At 42.2% G+C, this 22,859-nt stretch overlaps 1 protein-coding gene across 1 annotated transcript in view; it reads left to right on the top strand.

Annotated features, from left to right (window-relative positions):
• Positions 1 to 22,447, top strand: part of LOC135205329 (protein B4-like) — a 35,519-nt gene extending 13,072 nt beyond the window's left edge. Inside the window, 3 exon segments of the mRNA XM_064235775.1 lie at positions 2,761 to 2,999; positions 22,023 to 22,071; positions 22,074 to 22,447. Coding sequence (XP_064091845.1) covers positions 2,761 to 2,999; positions 22,023 to 22,071; positions 22,074 to 22,207 — 422 coding nt within the window. The 3' untranslated portion in view covers positions 22,208 to 22,447.
• The last annotated feature ends 412 nt before the right edge of the window (positions 22,448 to 22,859 follow it).

Here is a 22,859-nt window from a genome sequence, read left to right as displayed (position 1 = left end):
GCTCATGAAGTTAGAGCAGTGGCGACGTCTCTCTCTTTTCAGAAGAATATGTCGCTAAAGAAAATCATTGATACGACATATTGGAGGTGCAATTCGGTATTTGCATCTCACTATCTTAAAGACGTTCGCGTGACCTACGAGAAATGTTTTTCTCTGGGGCCTTTCGTATCGGCGGATACGATACTGGGTACGGGAGCAAACACCAATCCTTAACTTGTACATACCTTCTACTAGATATGTTTTAGATTTCTGCTGACAAAGAGGCTCGGTGCTGCACTGGCAGCCAGTCACTGTTGTTCAGTAAGGAACTCTTGTGATATCTTTTAGAGGAGTATTAAAATTTTTTTTTGAGAATTTTTGTATGAATGCGTATTAGTTTCGAGTTATGGGTTGTTTATAATGAGTTCGGGGATAACTCAGAACAATTCTTTATACTAACATGGTGGTTAGGATCAGGTGGTCGGGATTGGTTGTGTGCTCCTTCATAAGGTGTGTTGTCATAGAAGTGGTCCAGTACCCATTGACAAAGTCCTTTCAGGCTCTGCCGAGTAAGCGGTTCATATACCCATCGACAGACCCACAAGAACTCTTAGCCATAGATCACATATCTCGCTAAAGTCTTGAGGTGATGCAGACTACTGGGCTACAGCCACGAAGTCTACCACCTATCAGGTAGGAACCAAGGTTTTTCTTTTATACCTACAACATATGTTGTTTACCTGTCTATTCCATTTTAGCTGTCTCTTACCCTCCACCAAAGGGTGCCAATCAGCTAAGTACATATATATCTGACAGGTAAGTTCATTGTATGAAAATGATATTGTTATAATACAATAAAGTTTCATACATACTTACCTGGCAGATATATACGATTAATGGCCCACCCAGCCTCCCCGCAGGAGACAGGTGGAAGAGAGAAAATATGATAGAAAACGGGAATGGTTCCTAGTCCTGCCGCCCAGGGCAGGCAGGTAGATCACCTGACCTACCTGTAGCGAGTGGCGTGAAATTTGAATTTCTGTCGGGGACAACGGAGTCTTAGCTAAGTATATATCTGCCAGGTAAGTACTATGTATGAAACTTTATTGTATTATAACAATATCATTTTTCTTTTATACCTACAACATATGTTGTTTACCTGTCTATTCCATTTTAGCTGTCTCTTACCCTCCACCAAAGGGTGCCAATCAGCTAAGTACATATATATCTGACAGGTAAGTTCATTGTATGAAAATGATATTGTTATAATACAATAAAGTTTCATACATACTTACCTGGCAGATATATACGATTAATGGCCCACCCAGCCTCCCCGCAGGAGACAGGTGGAAGAGAGAAAATATGATAGAAAACGGGAATGGTTCCTAGTCCTGCCGCCCAGGGCAGGCAGGTAGATCACCTGACCTACCTGTAGCGAGTGGCGCGAAATTTGAATTTCTGTCGGGGACGACGGAGTCTTAGCTAAGTATATATCTGCCAGGTAAGTATGTATGAAACTTTATTGTAGGTTATAAACAAATATAATTTTTCTTTTATACCTACAACATATGTTGTTTACCTTGTCTATTCCAATTTTAAGCTGTCTCGTACCCTCCACCAAAGGGTGCCAATCAGCTAAGTACATATATCTGACAGGTAAGTTCATTGTATGAAAATGATAGTTATAATACATAAAGTTCTCATTACATACTTACCTGGCAGATATATACGATTAATGGCCCAACCCAGCCTCCCCCGCAGGAGACAGGTGGAAGAGAGAAAATATGATAGAAAACGGGAATGGTTCCTAGTCCTGCCGCCCAGGGCAGGCAGGTAGATCACCTGACCTACCTGTAGCGAGTGGCGCGAAATTTGAATTTCTGTCGGGGACGACGGAGTCTTAGCTAAGTATATATCTGCCAGGTAAGTACGTATGTATGAAACTTTATTGTATTATAACAATATCATTTTTCTTTTATACCTACAACATATGTTGTTTACCTGTCTATTCCATTTTAGCTGTCTCTTACCCTCCACCAAAGGGTGCCAATCAGCTAAGTATATATCTGACAGGTAAGTCATTGTAAGAAAATGATACTTTGTTATAATACAATAAAGTTTCATACATACTTAACGCAGATATATCGATTAATGGCCCACCCAGCCTCCCCGCAGGAGACAGGTGGAAGAGAGAAAATATGATAGAAAACGGGAATGGTTCCTAGTCCTGCCGCCCAGGGCAGGCAGGTAGATCACCTGACCTACCGGTAGCGAGTGGCGCGAAATTTGAATTTCTGTCGGGGACGAAGGAGTCTTAGCTAAGTATATATCTGCCAGGTAAGTATGTATGAAACTTTATTGTATTATAACAATATCATATTTCCTGCTGTTCACCTTTTAAACCTTTTATTGTAAACTTCAGGTTTAGCGCTGAATGACCTCATAGGTCTCAGTGCTTTGGCCTGAATTCTGTATTCAATTCAATAGTGTATGTGACAAAATATCCCCATTTGTAAAAAATATCTTGTGTTTGTGTGACAAAACTGGCCATGAAGTAATTTTTTTCCTTGAGTGGGATTGTAGGTATTTGTCAAGCTTTAACAACATTTCAGTTGCTTGATTAAAGGTGGTACCTTCACATTGAGTTCCTGTGAACTAAATACTGTACATCCTATGCTAATTTATATCCATGATACATATATATAAATGTAAAAATTTTACATTTCTAAGCTTGAAATGTAAATACAAGTGATGTCAAGTCATTCAATTTGTGAATTCCAGGGTCTGGTGGAAAGAAGAAAGTGAAGAGAACCCACCCAAAAACTACAGATATGATAATAGAAGCAATTGAAACACTTGCCGAACGCAAAGGGTCCAGTTACCAAGCAATCAAGGCATACATCCTGCAAAACTTCAAGACTGTTCGACCCGACATGATCAGAGCCATGATGAGACGGTCATTAAGAAGTGGTCTGGAGCAGTCGATCTTTGCTCGACCAAAGGGACAGGCCAATACACATGTAAGGACTTTTATTTGTTAATTATGTATATTTTTTTTTAATCACTCATAGTTATAAAAATTCTAAGGTATTTTGTTTCATATATACCACACTACATATTTTGCATAAGTAGGTTTGTATAGAATGATTTCAGTGAATTTTTACAGTCACTCTTAACCCTCTTACGCCGAAGCCCTAAAAATCAAAACCTCTCCTGTATGCCGGCGCCGGTTTGGAGTGAGCGCGGAAGCGGAAAAAATAATTTTTTCAAAAAATCACAGCGCGCTTAGTTTTAAAGATTAAGAGTTCATTTTTGGCTCATTTTTTTGTCATTGCCTGAAGTTTAGTATGCAATCATCAGAAATGAAAAATAATATCATTATCATATGTAAATAATGCGATATATGGTAGCGAAAAAAAAATTCATAGATAATTGTATTCAAATCACGGTGTGCAAAAAACGGTCAAAGCTAACAAGTTACTTTTTTTTCGTTGTATTGTACACTAAATTGCAATCATTTTGATATATAATACATAGTAAAACAATAAAAGCAACACCGGAAAAATATTATCACAAAATGATGTACGAATTCGTAACGCGCGGACGTAAAAAAATGTTATTTTAAAAAATTCACCGTAATTCTAAATATTGTTCTAGAGACTTCCAATTTGTTTCAAAATTAAGAAAAATGATTTAATATTACGATACTGTAAGAGTTTTAGATTAGAATTGCAGATTTCAACCATTTCGGACGAGTTAAATTTGACCGAATGTCGAAATTTTTATATATATTTTTTTTATATGCACATATTTCGGAGATGGAAAAAGCTACAACATTCACTTATTTTTTATTGTATTTTTCATGAATTTGCGCACATTTTGATATATGAAACTCTATAAAACGGCTAATATGAAAAGGAGCAAATATTAGGATAATGCGATGTACGTATTTTTTCGGAGACTTGCGGCCGCGAATCGGCGCGCGGCGTGAAGGTAAATATATTTTTCAAAAATTCACCATAAATCACAATATTGTTCTAGAGACTTCAAATTTCTTTCAAAATGAAGAAAAATGACGGAATATTACTGGCTGTAAGAGTTTTAGCTTACAATTGTGTTTTTCAACTATTTCGGTAGAGTCAAATTTGACCGAACGTGATTTTTTTTCTATTTATCGCGATTTATATGCAAATATTTCAAAAAAAGAGAAAAGCTACAACCTTCAATCATTTTTAGTTGTATTCTACATGAAATTGCGCACATTTTCATATATAAAACTTTATGTAACAGCTAATTTTAAATGGTGCAAACATTTCGACAATCGCACAAAAAAAATCTGATTTTTTCGGAAGAGTTACCGCGCGGACGTAAGGAAAATTGTTTTTTTTTCATAAATTCACCATAAATCGAAATATTGTGCTAGAGACTTCCAAGTTGTTTCAAAATGAAGGTAAATGATTGAATATTACTAGAATATAAGAGTTTTAGCTTACAATTGCGTTTTTCTACCATTTCGGTAGAGTCAAAGTTGACCGAAAGTTGAAATTTTTGCACTTAACGTTATTTATATGAAAATATTTCGAAACTGATAAAAGCTACAACCATGGGTTGTTTTTTGTTGTATTGTGCGTGAAATTTTGCACCTTTCCATATATAAAACTTTATGTAACTGCAAATTTAAAAGGGTGCAAACATTACGACAATCGCACGAAAAATTTTTTTGGAAGAGTTATCGCACGAACGTAAGGAAAAAGTTTGTTCATAAATTCACCATAAATCGAAATATTGTGCTAGAGACGTCCAATTAGTTGCAAAATAAAGGCAAATGATTGAATATTACTATAATATAAGAATTTTAGCTTACAATTGCATTTCTCGACCATTTCGGTAGAGTCAAAGTTGACCGAAGGTTGAAATTTTTGCACTTAACGTTATTTATATGAAAATATTTCAAAACTGATAAAAGCTACAATCATGAGTATTTTTTTGTTGTATTTTACATGAAATTGCGCACATTTTCATATATAATACTTCATGTAAAGGATAATTTAGAATGGTGCAAAAAGTATGTCAAAGTGACGAAATAATTTTTGAATGTGTCACTGATACTTTTTAGTGCAATAAGAAAGAAATTCGCGCTTGCGCGCCTGCGTAGCGATTGTAAACAAAACAACGCCTTGATCCGTGAACTCCCAGCATCCCCCAAGGCGCGTGATTCAAAAGTTTTCGGCTGGTACGCCTATAAGTATTTTTCCGCGAATTTTTAAAAAAACTTTTTTGAGCCGACGTATGATACGTCCAATCGGCATACGGGAGACATTTTGACTCGACGTTTAATACGTCCAATCGGCGTAAGAGGGTTAATATTGGCATTTCTTTCCCCCTCCCCAACACTATGCTTATTTTTGTCCATTATAAAAAAATGTAACCACAGAGTAATAATTTATGTATAACATCAAAATACAGCTTGATATGATAAGAGTAAAAAGGTAGAAATATGTAAAATATGTTGGCACCAGTGGAAATGAAGATTCCAGTAAAACATCCAAAGCTGCAGTTAATGTTACAGGATCACATGTAGATACCTGTTTGTGATTATTTTAAATGTAAAAGTGGTAAGTAACCAATAAATGGCAGAATATGTGTAATAATGAACCTGACAGTAACAAAGTAAAACAGATCAAGCCCACTGTTGAGTAAGGAATTTATCATACAAAAGAAACAATGCACAAGTATCTTCCTCAGGTATTTGAAGACTAGCCCACATGAGCCAATCCTCATATGTCCAGAATGTCTACAGTAATGGGTCGAAGATTATAGGGTCCTCCATTTTATGGTCGGAGATATTTCATTGATAAATTTTGGTCCATGCTTGCTATGAGACCATCATTAGTTCTCTGATTCTTAGGTGGGGTTGATTGCCAAATGCATGAACAATCCAATACTCTCAATTTAGAAATAAGTCCTTCCATGTAGCAATCTTGGATTTTAGTTGTAGGTTTTTATTTTCTCACAGCTTGGATAGAGATCTTGCAGAAGATCTAACTTGACAACTTCAAAAAGGAATTGAACACTTGAGTTTCAAACATTCATCCTACTTTTCTGTCCTCTCTAAACCTTTCCAGAATTGTAAATCCAATTACAGGAGGGCTTGGTGTTTTGGGTGTTAAAAAAATGGAAATTTAAAATAAAACTAAAGCATTCAAGAATCCATTACAATACAAGGCAAAGACCACAGATCAGTTTTTGACCCCCATAATGCACATTTTACCCAATAAAAATAGCTGACAGTGGTATGAAGTCAGCTTTTTTTTTTTTTTGGCAACTCTGGTTGTTATGGTGGTTGTAGGATTTAAGGCAGTTACTCCGTAATTAAACTTCAACTGTCCTCAGAAAGACAAAGAGAGTCCCTTTAAACTTGAGTGGCCATTATCTCAAGAGTTACTTTTGCATCACCAGATAGTCATAGAAAATCCATTATGTGTGTGCTCTGTTTTATTGAAACTTTGGCTTTCTGTTGATACTTTACGCAATTGAATGGTCACACTTGAATATTTACAGATATAATAAGAAAATTACTAGAGATGCTCTGTAGCTGAACATTTTAATACATTTTTCAGGCTTGTATAATAACATGGCCACACTATATAGCATTGAGATAATTAGAAAAAACTTTTTATGATGAAGCATTTAGCCACTATCCAACTATTCCAAGGAAAAATATTAGTTTATGTTTGATTTGAACATACCATTCTGAATATTTCTAAATTCAAACTGCCCTGTCATTGGTGAGTAACAATAAGTGAGGAAGCCCCACTTAGAGCAACTTGTCTCTGATTTGTTTGCATTTACAAATTTATACATCCTATAACATGTATATAAACTTGCTTTAGCTGCCTTAAAGAAGGTCATCACTTATCGGACTTGACATTGCAATTATAGTCAATCAAATTTAGTTTAAAGGAGAAACTAATTCTCGTTGAACTTTGCTGGCGCTGAAATTTTCTCCTCTTCCTCATAAGTATGATATGGAAACAAGTCTTGAATAATCTGTAGGGTGCTGACTAGTTACTTGGGTGTAAAAATCATCAAAAGAAAAAAACTGTTCTCTGAATTAAGGTAAAGTAGGGTTATGTTAGGCATCCTAACTCATGCACATTGTGTGCTGTAAAGCTTGACAAAATTGCAGTAGTGGAAATGAAATAATCCAAGAATTCGTCAGAAGTGAAAGTCATGAGGATCTCACAATACTTTCCTCCAAACTCACTGGTTTCAAGTATAGTAATTCACATTTTTGCCACTGGTACATATAAGCATTATTTTTTATGTGAGTTTTTTTAGATTGGGAAGTTACATTTAAACAGTGTAACAAACTGGCCTGAGGAATTTAAAGTTATACCTCCATCAGATGACGCTAAGGCATTTTTAGAGTGACACCATTTATCACATGCACTTATTTGCAGCTACCTATTCTACCATTTTGGATATTCAAAGTGGCCATTGTGATTGAGGAGAAATGACTTGTTGATAATTATGTGCAGTTTTTTCTCTCATGTCAATGATCATGTACAATTTTTAGTGAATCTTTTCATCATTCACTCCCCAAATGTTAAATATGGCATTGAAGGTGGACCACTGAATGAAAAAGCTTAACCCACTGAAGGGTCCAGGTTTGCCTGGACTTAGGATTTCCTTGACTGTCTTTCCAGTGCATTTGTTGTTCTCAAAGAGTGTTCCAAAATAGGCATTTTTGTACATGGAACTTACCCAGCAGATATAATACTTAGCTATAGACTCCGTCGTCCCCGACAGAAATTCGAATTTCGCGGCACACGCTGCAGGTAGGTCAGGTGATCTACCGCCCCTGCCGCTGGGTGGCAGGAATAGGAAACGATTACCGTTCTAGAACCAGATTTTCTCTGTCGCGGTAGTGTCAACATACGTTGTTGCTACCTCCTGACTTGATTTTCGTTTTTTCATCGCCATCGACCTTCTGGACTGTCCCCTTTTTGCAGGGAGTACTGGGTCTTTTGTTTGGCATACGCTTTTATTAACTTTTTAATGAATTTGGCTTCGAAATTTCGAAGAATATATTACGTGAAACTACCGAATTTTTCGGGTAGACACTTATATTTTGCAATAAAGGAAATATTGATTTTTTTTTTTTTCACTAATACGTGTATAAGTGTTAGAACTTGATGAAGGAAATAGATCTAACTTCCTACTTTAGGAAGTCAGAAAGCATATAACTAGATACGCTTCCTTTAGAAGCTTTGAGAGCTCTCGTACTAACGAGCAGTTAGAGTATTGACAATTCTAGTAGTTGTTGCATCCTCACCGTCACCGTCCATCCAGAATCTACAAATTCATATGTGCAAATTTGAAGATAAATGGATGGAGCTCAAAAGGCGAGCTCTTAAAAAGGTAAGAAGTGAATTATAGTGTTCCCAGTGCAGTGGAGGGTGCGTCTGATCGGCTCCGTAGCGCTTCCAGGCCTAGACCTCTTCCAAACTCCCAGACCCAGTGGAGGAGGAAAGTCGACAGCCGCAGGAAGGTTAGGGAGAACCCCACCCGGTCAGGCGTCCCCTCGGCAGGTTCGGCTGTAGAACGTCCAGACTGCCAAGGATATGCCATTGATAAGGCATCCTTAAAAAAAGTGCGTCTCTTCATCTTACACCCGAAAAAGACGAAGAATGTATGTTTGGAGTGATCTAGCGCGTTCTCTGAAAACTAAGAGAACACTGAGCAAGAGCCAGCCCGCTGCCAGGAAGCCGCGTTCCAGCAAGCTAGCGTGAGCTACGTTCCTATAGCCAGCAGCGAGGCGCGTTCCAGCTAACAGACTAGCGCGAGCCGCGTTCCTACAAACCAAACGCGAGCCGCAGTTCTAGAAAATTTTTCTTGGCGCAAGGCGCCTTCAAAGAGACGAAGCGCCAGCCTGGCGCAAATTGTGCCAGAAAAACAGACGGCTAGAGCAAGGAGTCCTTACAGTAGAGTGGCAATCAGAACGATCCTTCCATTGAACGTTTCCCGGGCAAGAGGCTCTTTCTAAAAGGGGTCTAGTAGGCGCTCGGAACTGTCAGGGCGCACGGGACCTTCCACGCAAGCGGAACGTTCCAGGAGCGAGTCTCCTTTCTAAGCGTGCGGGAAACATTTTTTCCAGGCGTTGCGGAACATTCCAGGCGCTAGGTGCAAGGATCCAGGCGCCAGAATATCCTTTCTCTATCTGCCTCGGCAGGGAAAGAAGGTAGTAGAGTATCTGCTGTATGAGAATAATAAGCACATACCGTAGTTACTTCTTTACTGAGCAACTCTATTACCAGTATCCTTCCAGGAATTTCCTAGGAAGGACTACGCTTAAAGGGATTGTTAAGACAACACCTACTTAGCTTCTAGATTTATCGAAGTCTTGTTTCGCTTAGAGATGCATTATAAGAACTTCCTGAAGTTTCGATAATAAATGTTATAAGATTCCTTTATTAAATGGAGTAGCTGGCAACTCTGGAAGAGTAAGGCCAGTCGGCTAACGAGACTGCTATCGCTTAGACACCAACGCAGTATCATGTAGGTGTCGGTCATGAGTGGGCGGTAACATGTCTCTCTCCTGCGGGATGGAATGAATAACCGTGTCTCCCCTACAATCGTGGTTTTAGCCTCGGATTGAGGGGATAGTTAAGCAAACATAAATAAAATATTGTCTGCCCTTTGCTAAGAAGCTTTCAATAAGAAAGATATTACATTTCAATGCTGTTTACCGTAGGTAACATTTTTAAAGGATTCTAACGTAGCGAAACTATATTGTATAATGCTCTCATGCTTACGAAAGCATGGCTTATTAGAGTACATGCTTAGTGAGAAGATGAATGTAGTAGAGAATTCACTTTAAGACTACGGTATGGTCAAGTCTTATGCACACACCGACGTTAACTACAGAATTCCTAGTAGGTATCCTTACAAAGGTTTCCTAGATTAATGCTGTTTACCACAATGTGACAGTATTATAAAGGATTCTAATACGGCAGCGCGCGATATATATAATTCTCTCATCCTTTCGAGAAACGCACACAACCTTTTTAAATTCGGATATTGCTCAAGAGAAGTTGGGTGAGTCGGATGGGAAACATTCTCTTAGTGGCAGAAGTTGTTTCCCTGAATGGACTATACTACGTATATAAAAGTATTTCCCACTAAGAACAGAATTAACATGTGAAGGATGTCGGGTACCATAAAGGCATAGATGTTATGGCACATAACCTAAAAAGAACTAGAAGGAAGCGCCAGCCTGGCGCAAATTGCGCCAGAAGCACCATCCAAGATATTTTCTCGTTTTAGCGAGTTATTAACCTAAGAGTCCAGTAGCCTCTCGGACAGCTGGCTCGGTAACGGCAAGATTCGTTCCTGATTTCGTTACCCATTTAATCGAAAAGGGTCGCTTACAAGGAATGATGAAATGATTTATTTTAATCACTTAGGCCAATTCCACGACTCTCTCATATCGCAAAGAGCATCGAGAATCTCTTTTTTCGCCCCGGTTCGCGTTAACAAAAGAGAACCTATTTGGGAACAGACACGGAACGTAACGATCCTTAAGAGGTTCGATTGCAAGATTTTGCATGTCCGTGAGAACCTTCTCGATTGAAGATAATAACTGTTAACGTATGTCTAACATTTATTGAAAGAGTTGTGAGAACCTGCGGAAAGTCTTCTTCATAGATTTCTTTGTAAGGTAGAAGACGAACAGGCTTCCTTTAGACTGCTTCTTTTTCCTCGAACCAAGAGAGGTAGCAATTATAAGACATCTTTAAATTTAAAGAAGGGGAATAAACTTTAGCCTCCCCTAGTTATAAATTCTTAACAGATTTATTAAGATAATTGGGCGTCCAAGGGGAGAGAGGATGTATGCCTCATTTTGGCCTTAGAGAGGTTGGATTCCACAGAAGTCACGTTCTTCTCACAGCATGTTTCGTAAGGCTTTTCCAAAGAGTATCTGGATATTCTATCAGAATCTATTATAAATAGACCTATAAAACCTCTCCACTCTGAGTCTGTCCGCGTGCAGACTGACCAGAAGTGGACATGAATGAGAGGTTTTTTCAAGGTAAATGACAATAGTCATGGCTAAGACATAGAATTGCTGCAGATCGTGCTAGATGGAATGAGGAACTGTCCTTCCTTCCGATACCTCTTGTGAACCACATAGCGAGGTTTTTTCTTCACTTTCAGAGGGAAGAACACCTATGTATATATCTGCTATCAAAGAACGCAGTAAAGGCCATACTCTGTCTCTACAAAGGGAATTAGAGATAACAGAGGATTAAGATCTTCGGGATCTTATACGATACCGCAATACGACAAGAGTAGGATATCATGTACTTCAAATGGGATTTTTTTTTGTGGCCACAGATTCCGTGTTCCGACAAAATGGAACTGCTCCTCATCAAACTTCTTTGAGGAAGTTTATGAAGGAATTCTTTGTTTCTCTTAGCCCTAAACGACCAAGAAGACAAAGTGAATTTTTGTGCATTGGAATCTCGCATCAGATTCAATGGAGACTCGGCAATGGGTTCTTGCCAGCATAGTATGTCTGGCAAAAGAAATAAATCCCTCTATTCCTGACGCAACGCTTTCAGATAGAAGTTTAGTTGCCCAGGCAGGGTACTTACATTTTCATCTACAGAAGAAGAGATGGTTTAAACGTTTGTTTTGTAAAACGTTTGCCTACAGAGTCTTCGGGTGCGATGAGGCTCAAAATGCTTCCCAGAAGGTATTCAGAAGGATACAATAAGAGCTAGAAATCAGGGTTCCGCCCAATTTCAGCTCAGTCTCTCCTTCGACTTCCAGACTCCTTCCCCTTCCTTCGGGCAAGGATAGTGAAGATTCTGCAACGAGGAACCTCATCAATATGTAAGAAGAGATCTCGTTAGCAAAAGAAGTGGTTCACGAAGGATCCTCCTCGGAGGAAGACTCTTCTCTCTCGTATTGTTAGATATCCTGTCGTCTACTGGGTGTGGAGCTGACTAAAATCACCTCCCCTTGCCAGGGCCAAAAGCTCAAAGGGGAAGAAATTTCTTCCACCCTTCTCCAGTTCTCCTGATAAACTATGTGGTTGTTCAGGACTCTCGGACAATGTAGCGCCAGCCAGCGCCAAATGCCAATACAGGCGAAAAACGCCAGAGGCGGAACAGTTCCAAGGAACTCTGTCCATGGTCGGATACTGAGAATGGAGCGGGCCTCCAACCTGGCGCAAATGCGCCAGAGGCGAACCAAATCGGACAGATTATAAGAGTGTCCGATGTGGACATCGTCAGACAGCCTAGAGACTCTTCCAAGCTCGAAGCTCCAGCAAGTGTGGAGGAGCCAAGCCAGGCGCGAGGCGCCATGCGCCAGCAGGCTCTAGGAGCCAGCCAGGCTCTAGGAGCCAGCCAGGCTCTAGGAGCCATCCAGGCTCTAGGAGCCAACCAGGCTCTAGGAGCCAGCCAGGCTCTAGGAGCCAGCCAAGCTCTAGGAGCCAGCCAGGCTCTAGGAGCCAGCCAGGCTCTAGGAGCCAGCCAGGCTCTAGGAGCCAGGCAGGCTCTAGGAGCCAGGTCAGGCTCTTAGGAGCCAGCCAGGCTCGTAGGAGCCAGCCAGGCTCTAGGAGCCAGCCAGGCTCTAGAAGCCAGCCAGGCGCCATCCAGGTGCCAGGCTCCTTCAAGGCTAGGCTCCAGTCAGGATTGAGGATCCATCCAGACTCAAGGCTCCTTCCAGTAAAAGAGAAATGAAATTGTTAAGATACAATAAAGTTTTACACATACTTACCTGGCAGATATATACTTAGCTTATGTCTCCGACGCCCGACAGAATTCAAAACTCGCGGCACACGCTACAGGTAGGTCAGGTGCATCACCCCTACCGCCGCTGGTGGCGGTAATAGGAATCATTCCCGTTTTCTGACAGAATTTTTCTTCCTCCTATCTCCTGAGGGGAGGATGGGTGGGGCCATTAAACGTATATATCTGCCAGGTAAGTATGTGTAAAACTTTATTGTATCTTAACAATTTCATTTTTACACATGGCAACTTACCCGGCCAGATATATACTTAGCTGATTTTGACACCCCTTGGAGGAGGGTAAGAGATAGTTAATCAATATGAATAGCAATTCAAAAACAGGGAAAACAACTTTTGTTGTAGGTACTAAAAATAAACTTAATTACCTTGATTCCTACCTTATTGGGCAGAAGACTTCATGAGAACTGTCTTATGAGTCTTGCTTGCCTCGAGAGTTCCCAGTGAGGATGAGACCTACACTGAGAACCCTTCTGGATCATGTCAATGGGGGCGAGCCCCGCCTTACTCGACAGAGCCTTTATTTGGATCATACCAATGGGGCCTATCCCCAACTTACATGGTAGAGCCCCTTCACCTTTGTCGTATCAACGGGGACTAACCCCCTCTACAAGACAGAAGCCTAGGTCCAAAAACATTACAAGGAGCATGAAAAAACAACCAAAACTCTCGACCACCTGACCACACTACTTTGTTATACACTACGAATTGAAAATGGTACTTTTTCCTGACCACTTTCAATCGACCATAAAAACAACACCACAAGATTAAAATCCCTAATCTATCTAAACTAAGCTAGATTGGTTTCAGCCCCCTGTCCCAGCACCGAATCCGCAGAACACGTAAGGTCCGAGAAGCGAAGGCACTTATCATAAGTCACACGTACATCTCTCAAATAGTTTAGACGCAAACACAGAATTGCCTCTCCAATATTGTGGATCCAATTAAATCGTTTAACGACCTATTCTTTTGGAAAGCTAATGATGGTTTGCTACGGCTCTGACCTCATGTGCTTTCACTTTTTTTTCAGCTGCCCGAGGTATTCCTCTTCACAGGCAACATGTGCTTCTTTAATAGTTTCTCTGATAAAGAAAGCCTGTGCATTCTTTTGACATCGTTCTTCTCGGATCTCTTACCGCACAAAGGCTCTCTGAGTTTCCTCCCAATTTGTTTTTCCTCTCTAGATAGAACTTGAGGCTCCTTAACCGGACACAAAGTTCTCTCTATTTCTCTCCCTACCAGGGAAGTCAATCCTTTAACTTCAAAACGTCCTTGGCCAAGGCTTAGAAGGATTCTCATTTTTGCTAAAAATAGGGGGTTAAATGAACACACTGCAGAATCCTTTCTGAAGCCCACTGTGCCTTCTAAAGCCTGTAGTTTTTCACTAATCCTTTTAGCTGATGCTAATTGCAAAGAGAAAAATTGATTTTCTAGTCAAGTCTCTGAACGTTGAGTTATTGGGAGGTTCAAATTTCTTTGACATGAGAAAACCTCAGTACCACATCCAGGTTCCAGCTGGGTGTTCTGGCTGTCTTGGACTTCGAAGTCTCAAATGATTTAATCAAATCGTGTAAATCTTTGTCATCTGTGATGTTTAGCCCTGTATGTCTAAACACCAAGGAAAGCATACTTTTATAACCTTTTATAGTCGAGACTGCAAGGTTACATTTTATTCTCAAATATAATAGGAAATCTGCTATTTCCGTCACAGAGGTACTGGAAGAGGATACATTCTGATTCCCTGGCCCACCTTCGGAACACTTCCCACTTCGACTGGTTACACGCGTTATCGTTGACGGCCTCCTGGCCCTTGCAATTGCCTTTGCAGCAGCGCGTGAAAAAACTCCCTTCGCTCTGACGAGTCCTTCGACAGTCTGAAGGCAGTCAGACCGAGCGCGGGGAGGTTTTTGTGGTATCTGTCGAAGTGGGGGCTGTCTGAGAAGATCGTTCCGTAAAGGAAGGTACCTTGGAAAAATCTATCATCCATTCCAGTACCTCTGTGAACCACTCTTGAGCTGGCCAAAATGGGGCGATTAGGGTCCAGTTTTACTCCTTTCGTCAGAACAAACTTCCTTATTACGTTTTTTTTTTCCCTATGACTCTTGAAAAAAAGGAGGAAAAGCGTAGCCGTCTATTCCTTCCCAATTTAGGAGTAGCCGTCTATCGCTACTGCTCTTGGATCTGAAATCGGAGAGCAGTAGTTTTCTCCAGCCTGGCATTCCAATGAGTTGCAAACAGGTCTATGTTTGACCTTCCCCAAAGGTTCCAAATTTGATTGCAGACCTCTGAGTGTAGAGTCCCACTCCGTGGAAATGACTTGATCTCTCCATGCTCCAAACCAAATGGTCCTTGCTCTGACCGTTTTTTTTTCCCCCTCGCCTTGTATTAATTACAAACCTTTCGTCAAGAGTGTGATGTTCCGCTCCTTTGACCATAGAAGAAGCTCTTTCGCCTTCTTGTACAGTGAGCGGGAGTGAGTCCCCCCTGTTTCTTATGTAGGCTAGAGCTGTCGTGTTGTCGGAATTTACCTGCAACACTGAGTTTGCGACTTGGGCTTCCCATTGCCTGAGAGCCAGATGCACCGCCACTAACTCTTTCTCGTTGATGTGCCAGGACACCTGTTCCCCACTCCAGGTGCCTGACCAATTCTCTCGGGCCCAACGTCGCCCCCATCCCCGTCTCCGATGCGTCTGTAAACAACACTAGGGAGGGGTTCGGTAACTGCAGCGATAGTCCCTCGTTCAGTCTGCCTGGTTCTAACCACCAGCTGAGGGGTTTTTCTTTATCTCTCTGGACAGAGGAAAAGATTCCCACAGATCCCCCTGATTCTTCTGGTCCCAATTCTCCTTCAAGAAGAATTGAAGAGGTCTTATGTGAAGCCTCCCTAGAGAAACGAACTGTTCCAAAGAGGAGAGGGTCCCCAGAAAGACTCATCCATTCCCTCCCCGCGGAAACATTGTTCTTGTCTCTAGGAACAGGTCTTCACTTTTTAGAATGCACCGTTCCTGTCTTTCTACGGACGGAAACACTTGAAAACCCCGAGAATCCATCAGATCCCCAGATAGACAATGCTTTGGCTGGGGATCCATCTGGGATTTCCCGAGGTTCACTAACAGTCCCAGAGACTGAGTCAAGTCCAACGTTGATCTTAGGTCCTCCAGACCAACTTGATCCCTGGATTGCGAGCGAATCAACCAAATCGTCGAGATACAGCGATATCCTTATTCCTTTTAAATGCAGCCAATGTGCTACATTTTCATCAATCCCGTGAAAACTTGGGGAGCTGTGGAAAGACCGAAACAAAGGGCGCGAAACTGATATACTTGGCCCTGTATCATGAATCTTAGATACCTTCTGGACGAGGGATGGATGGGTACATGAAAGTAGGCATCTTGGAGATCCAATGACACCATCCAATCTCCTTTTCTCAGCGCTGAAGAACTGACGACGTCGTCTCCATCGTGAACGTTGTTTTTTTTTTTGATCACAAAGTGATTCAGAGCGCTTACGTCCAGCACTGGTCTACCACTCCCCGGAGGCTTTTGGTACCAGAAAGAGGCGATTGTAAAATCCTGGTGACTTGTCTAACACCTTTTCTATCGCCTTCTTTTCTAGCATCTTGTTGCAGCACCATATGTAATAGTGCTTTGGTTTTTTTTTTTTTAAAGGATCTCTGTATCTTGCCGCTAACTCCCTTGGAGTGGAAGTTAAGGGCGGTTTTTCCCTGAAGGGGATCAGGTATCCTCTCTCGAGGATCGAGAGGGACCAGTTGTCCGCCCCTCTCTGAGCCCAGACTTTCGAGAACCTCAAAAGTCTGGCTCCTACTGGAGTCTGGAGGACTCCTGTCTCACTGTGGCTTCGAGAATGGCCTTCGAGAAGATCTTCCTCTCTTGAATGGCCTTCTACTCTTAGTTGCGGGTCTTGAGGTCGTTCTTCCTCGAAAGGGCTGTTGGAACGACACCTTATTCGCTGTTCCCTCTCTCTTAGCCATCGGCACCGCCGGTTTAAGCCTCTTGGCGGACTGAGCAAGAAAGATCCTGCGTAGCTTTCTCCGACAGTGATCTGGAAATGTCCTCACTGTCTCCTGAGGAAAAAAAGGTATTTCCGAGAGCGGAGAAAAAAAGCAAAGAGGATCTCTGCAATGGCGAAACAGACTTGGAGAGGAACGAGCTATACACAGATCTCTTTTTGAGCACTCCTGCCCCAAAGAGAGATGCTACTTCTGTGGATCCATCCATGACTGCCTTGTCCAGACATGAAAGGACACTTGAAAGCACCTCCATAGTCACGAACTCCGGATCTTGCGCTCTTTTTGCTAGAGCTCCTAAGGCCAATCCATGAAGTTGAAGACTTCAAGTGTGCGCAAATAGACCCTTGAGTAAATGGTCCATCTCGCACATTCCCCAAGACGCTTTAGCCGACAGTAGAGAGCGTCTTCTAGAAGATTCTACTAAAGCAGAAAATCCGCGTTTGCAGAAGCCGGAAGGCCTAACCCCATGGGTTTTCCTTCGTGTCGTACCGACACCCGGCTTACCTGTCAATCTAGACGGAGGACACAAAAACAAAACCGTCTTACCTGCCTCCTTTCTTAACCAGGAGCCAGTTCTCCAGATTCTTGATGGCCTTCCCCTCATAGAAAGGGTTGGCCGCATTCTTGACAAAAGAAGGGGATTGAATTTTTGCCAACTCGTACTTGATACCAAGATCCCGGAGAAGGAGGATCAGCTGAACAAAGTGAGTCCCCAAACATCCTGAAGAAGTAATGCAGAAAGAGTCTCTTATAATCAGAGACTCCTACTTCTTTCGTCTCTTCCTCCTCCGAGACTTCCTCCAAAGTTACATTCGGAGAGGGAGACTTCTTCGGTGAAGAAGTCCTGGCCGGTTAAAAGTGGGACTCTTATCCTTCAAGAGCTCGTCCGAAGGAGCCGTTCGTTCGAATCCCCGCAGATCTGTTTCCTCGGTAAAGAACAAAAGTCCGCTCTACTTCTCTCCCTAGGTTCTTGATACCTACTAGGCGAGGATCGAGAGGATCGGGAGCCTGAGTTATTAGGCTCTTGGCGCCTATCCGGAGAAAAAAAAACTCTTTCCATTCTCGAGCGCCTACTATGAGTAGGGCGCCAGCGAATCCAAAGTCAGGATCCTTTCAGGCTCTTGGTGCCTGTGAGGGAGAGGCGCTTGCGCTACTCTTCTGTAACTCTTAGGAGTAGGGAGAGCGCCTGACAGAAGGCTCCTTTCAGGCTCCTGAATCTTACGAGGAGAGGCGTCAGAGCCTACTCCTGATCTACCCGGATTAGGGCGCAAATCCTTGAAGGCTCTTTTTTAGGCTCTTGCTGCCTTTGAGGGGAAGCGCTTGCGCCTACCTCTTGATCGTCTTACAGGAGTATGGCGCAAAACTCCTCGATTAGGCTCCTTCAGGCTCTCGAGCCTGCTAGGAGAACGGTAAGCGTCCCGTTCTATATACTCTTTTTCCAGTAGTAGGGCGCGAACCCCTGTGTTTAGGTTCTTCGTATACTCTTTGGAACCTACTAGGAGAAAAGCGCTTGACTCCCTCGAAGAAAGTCTACCATAAAGGTCTTGGAGTAACCTTAACGAGACTCGATCATCCAGACGTCCTCTCGAACGTTGGCGCCTTCTAGACTCATCCTTATAAGGAGAGCCTTTCCTCCGCTTCCCTATCTATCTTATTAGAGCGTTCTCGTCCTTTTTTCTACCACTTGCAGAGGAGATCCTACTCCTCGGAGATCGTTCGACAGATTACGAAAACGATCCGTTTTTCTCGCAAGGAGACTCCTTCCTGCCGTGCGCTATGATTCCTAGCTTCCGCGCTTCTACGAGGAGAAAACCATCTTCCCTGCCTCGACGAAGGTTTCAAAGGAGTCGTCTACTCTAGGAGGCGAATAGGCTCTTTACTGGAGAAGATCGTCTATCATACTCCTCCTTCCTAACAGATCTCTTGACTGGAAGAGAGGCGTCCTTCCTGCGAGCAGGCTCCTTGCGCCTACTAGTCGAAAGCGAGCCTACTAACGAAGAGAGATTCTCTTGGAGATCCAACAGGAATCTCTTAGTAGATGACCGAATCCCTTCTGGAGAGGCTTCCGGATCGTTCTAGCCTTCTTAGGCGCAGGAGAATACTCCGGAAAAGGCTCCCGGGCTGGAGTCTAGAGCGCTACTCCTGGAGGTTTTTTTTTCCAGGCTCTCTTGAGAGGGCGCGATTTGTAAGAAGAGCTCCATCCTCGTTTAGGAGAGGACGAAATCAGAGTCGGAAAAACACTTTCCTAAGAGGCTTTTTTCCTATAGCTCTCTATAGCAGCCTGGGACGAGTCTACAGGACCTGCTGAAGGGGGACGCCTGACCGTTGGGATACTCTACATCCCCCTTGCGGCTTTCGACCATTCCTCCCCTCCCTTGGGCATGGGAGTCTGAAAGAGGTCTAGGCCTAGGAGCGATGCGGAGTCGGTCAGACGCCCCCTCCACTGCACTGGGGACCACTGCATTTATCACTAGACACTTTCACCCTTACCTTGATTCATATCCCGCAAATTGCTGTTGCAAACTGCGGATTGAAGCTTCCACAGCGGCTCTCTCGACAGACACATCTGCGGGTTCGCTGCGGGGGGAAGGAGCTGAAACCAAAAAGGAAGATGGCGAAGCTACTACAGGGTTAGAAAAACTATCCTGTTCCGCAGAACAGGATCTACTTGAACTTCTAGCTGAAGCTTTTCTAATCCTATCCTTTTCTAACTTTCTAACATACGAAGTTAGTTCTTTCCATTGTAATTCAGTTAAGTTCTCACATACATCACACGTATCCTTAACCGAAAACAATCCCCTCCCCTACATTTTGACACAAACAGTGTGAGGGTCCAAAGTAGCCTTAGGCAACCTCACCTTGCATCCCTCATTTACACAATACTCTAAACAGAGTTCCAGGTGTTAACTCGGACATAATTACTAACACAAAGCGTATGCCAAAACAACCAAGATCAAATACTTCCCAAATAATCCTCGGCGAAGCAAGCAAGAAAATTCTAATCAGAAGCTAACAACAAAGTTGTTGTCAGCACCGGCGACAGAAAAATTCTGTCAGAAAACGGGAATGATTCCTATTACCGCACCCAGCGGCGGGTAGGGGGTGATCACCTGACCTACCTGTAGCGTGTGCCGCGAGTTTTTTGAATTCTGTCGGGCGTCGGAGACATAAGCTAAGTAATTATATTCTTGCCGGGTAAGTTGCATGTGTAAAAAAACCTAAAGCTCTGTCATGTAAGAGGGCTAGTCCCCATTGATATGATACAGGTAAGGCTCTGCATGTAATGTGGGTCAGCCCCATTGGCACGATCCGAGAAGGCTCTGTCGTGTAAGCGGGCTAGCCCCATTGACATGATCCAGAAGGGTTTGTCAGTCATAGGTCCCTACCTCGCTGAAACTCTTGAGGCATGCAGACTCATAGACAGTAATCATGAAGTCTTCTGCCAGGCTCCAGGTGCCTTCCAGGCGCAAGGCACCAGCCAGACGCAAGGCTCCAGCCAGGCGCGAGGCGCTAGCCAGGAAGGAGGAGCCAATCAGGCACCAGCCAGGCGCGAGGCGCCAGCCAGGCGCAAGGCGCCATCTAGGCGCGAGGCTCCAGCCAGGCTCTAGGCGCCATTCAGGCGCAAGGCTCCAGCTCCAGCCAGGCGCGAGGCGCTAGACAGGCTCTAAGGCGCCTTGCCCAAGCGCTAGCCAGGCTCAGGGCCCCCCCAATGCCTCCCCCAGGCTTCACCCAGAAGAGATCTATATCAAGAATGCCCTGGCCTTTCTTTGAGACATTGTGGATCCCCCCTAAGCACTTGATAAGTGCATTGATGATTCCTTCAAACAGCTGAGAATTAAAAGCGCATGAAGTGCGAGCTTTTTCCGAATTCTTTGTTCTTTTTTTCCCTAACAATATGGGTCATAAGGACATATTAGCTGTCACATACGGGAGATGCAAACTCTGGTGGTTGACTTTCCATTCCCATATCCGAAGGATGTCAAGATAACCTTCGAGGGATCCTTCTCTCTTGGTTGATACGTGTCTGCGGATACATTGCTGGGATAGGGAGCAGATACTGATCCTTAACTAGTGAGTTAAATTTTATTTAACGTCGTGTTTTTTCTTTGGGTTGTTTTGAAAGGAGTTTGTAGATAACTCTTTTCAACTTAAGCACTAACCCTCGTGTTAGGATCAGGTGATTCGGGATCGGTGTTGTGCTCCTTAATTATGCCACTAGGCCATTAGGCCAAATTTTGTCATGTAAGCGGCCTTCTGTCGAGTAAAATGGATAAGACCCCATCGACAGACCCACAAGAACTCTTAGCCATAGGTCACATCCTCGCTGAGGCTCTTGAGGCGAAGGCAGATTCTAGGCATTAGCCATGAGGCTTCCGCCTGATCAAGTAGGAACCAAGGTTTTATTTATTTATTACCTACAACGTATGTTGGTTTACCTGTCATATTCAGTAAATAGTTGTCTCTTTCCCACCACCAAGGGTGTCAATCAGCTAAGTATATATCTTGCTGGGTAAGTTCCATGTACAAAAATGATATTGTTAAGATACAATAAAGTTTTGTACATACTTACCTTGGCAGAAATATATACGATTGATGGCCCACCCAACCTCCCTCAGGAGACAGGTGGAAGAGAAAATCTGGTTCTAGAACGGTAATCGTTCCTATTCCTGCCACCCAGCGGCAGGGGCGGTAGATCACCTGACCTACCTGCAGCGTGTGCCGCGAAATTCGAATTTCTGTCGGGGAACGACGGAGTCTATAGCTAAGTATATATCTGCCAGGTAAGTATGTACAAAACTTTAAGTTGTATCTTAACAATATTCATTTTCAGATAATTTCATTTTGTCTTTAATGCTTTTTACAAAGTAAAAGTACTGTCCTTGTCCATGGTATGGTAACATTAGTTGGAGTAATTTAAAGATGTTATACCCTTAACCACCGGCCACAAAGTTGAAATACTTCATACCTTACATGTCTATGTATATACTAGATTTTATTTCAGATATTAGTCATTTTATAAGTTGAAAGCAAAGACTTAACACATTTCTTGAACATTTATTTCTAAAACTTGACATTCACCTTGGTTGAAGTTTTGAAAGTCGGATAATACATGTGTAAATGTTACTGTGTGGACATGGACTCTTTTGTGAAATATTGTGGAAGCTTGTATTTGTCATTTTTTCACTTTCCAGGCAATAAGTGGGAGGTACCTTTTAGGAAAGCATGCCAGAAGAGAGGAGGAAGAGAGGTCATGCCACAGAAGTCCAAGCGAGCACAAGCAGTGGCTGCTTTGAAAGCCAAAAAATCAAAGAAAATGGGCAAGAAAAGATCAAAGGCAAGGAGACCTTTTGCCAAAAAGGCCAAAGGAAGGAAATAGTGGTTTGTAGAAGAGTTCTGTTTTATATTAAAGATGACTTTATTTTATAGCAGTGGGTGAATATGTAAGTTGTTTCTCTTTGGTTCTGCTTTGACCTAATGTTAGTGTAGTCGTAGATGTCAGTAGAACACTTCTTACATGTAACTTTTATGATTTGTTGATTTTATTTTATTTTATATTGCAGTGATATTGTGATGAACTGTCTCTAAAAGTACCTGTGTAATTAAAATAAATTTTTTATTTGTTTTATATATTTTATTTTTTTTTTATTTTATATTATTATTGTGATATTGTGACTGAATGTCTCTAAAAGTACCTGTGCAACTAAAAATAAATTTCCTCTTTTTAAGTGACTGGTTTAAATTTACCTTAGCACTACTCTTCATCAAGAGTAGAAAGTGGTATTGAAGAACAAATTAAACCTAGTACCACTAGGCTTTCTGCAGTTTTGTGATTAGATTGAAGGTGAGAGGTAACCAAGTACCACTAGGCTATACTGTACTGTGCAGTTGTGTGATTAGATTAGATTGAAGGTGCAAAGTAAACCAAGTACCACTAGGTTATATGCTGTTGGTGTGTTATTAGATTGAAGAAGTAAAGCCTATGACCTTACTAAAATGTTTTGTTGAATCATTTCATGAAATGACAGGGT

Source organism: Macrobrachium nipponense, chromosome 49 (assembly GCF_015104395.2).
Source record: "Macrobrachium nipponense isolate FS-2020 chromosome 49, ASM1510439v2, whole genome shotgun sequence".
NCBI lineage: Eukaryota > Metazoa > Arthropoda > Malacostraca > Decapoda > Palaemonidae > Macrobrachium > Macrobrachium nipponense.
This window is presented reverse-complemented; position numbering and strand designations above follow the sequence as displayed.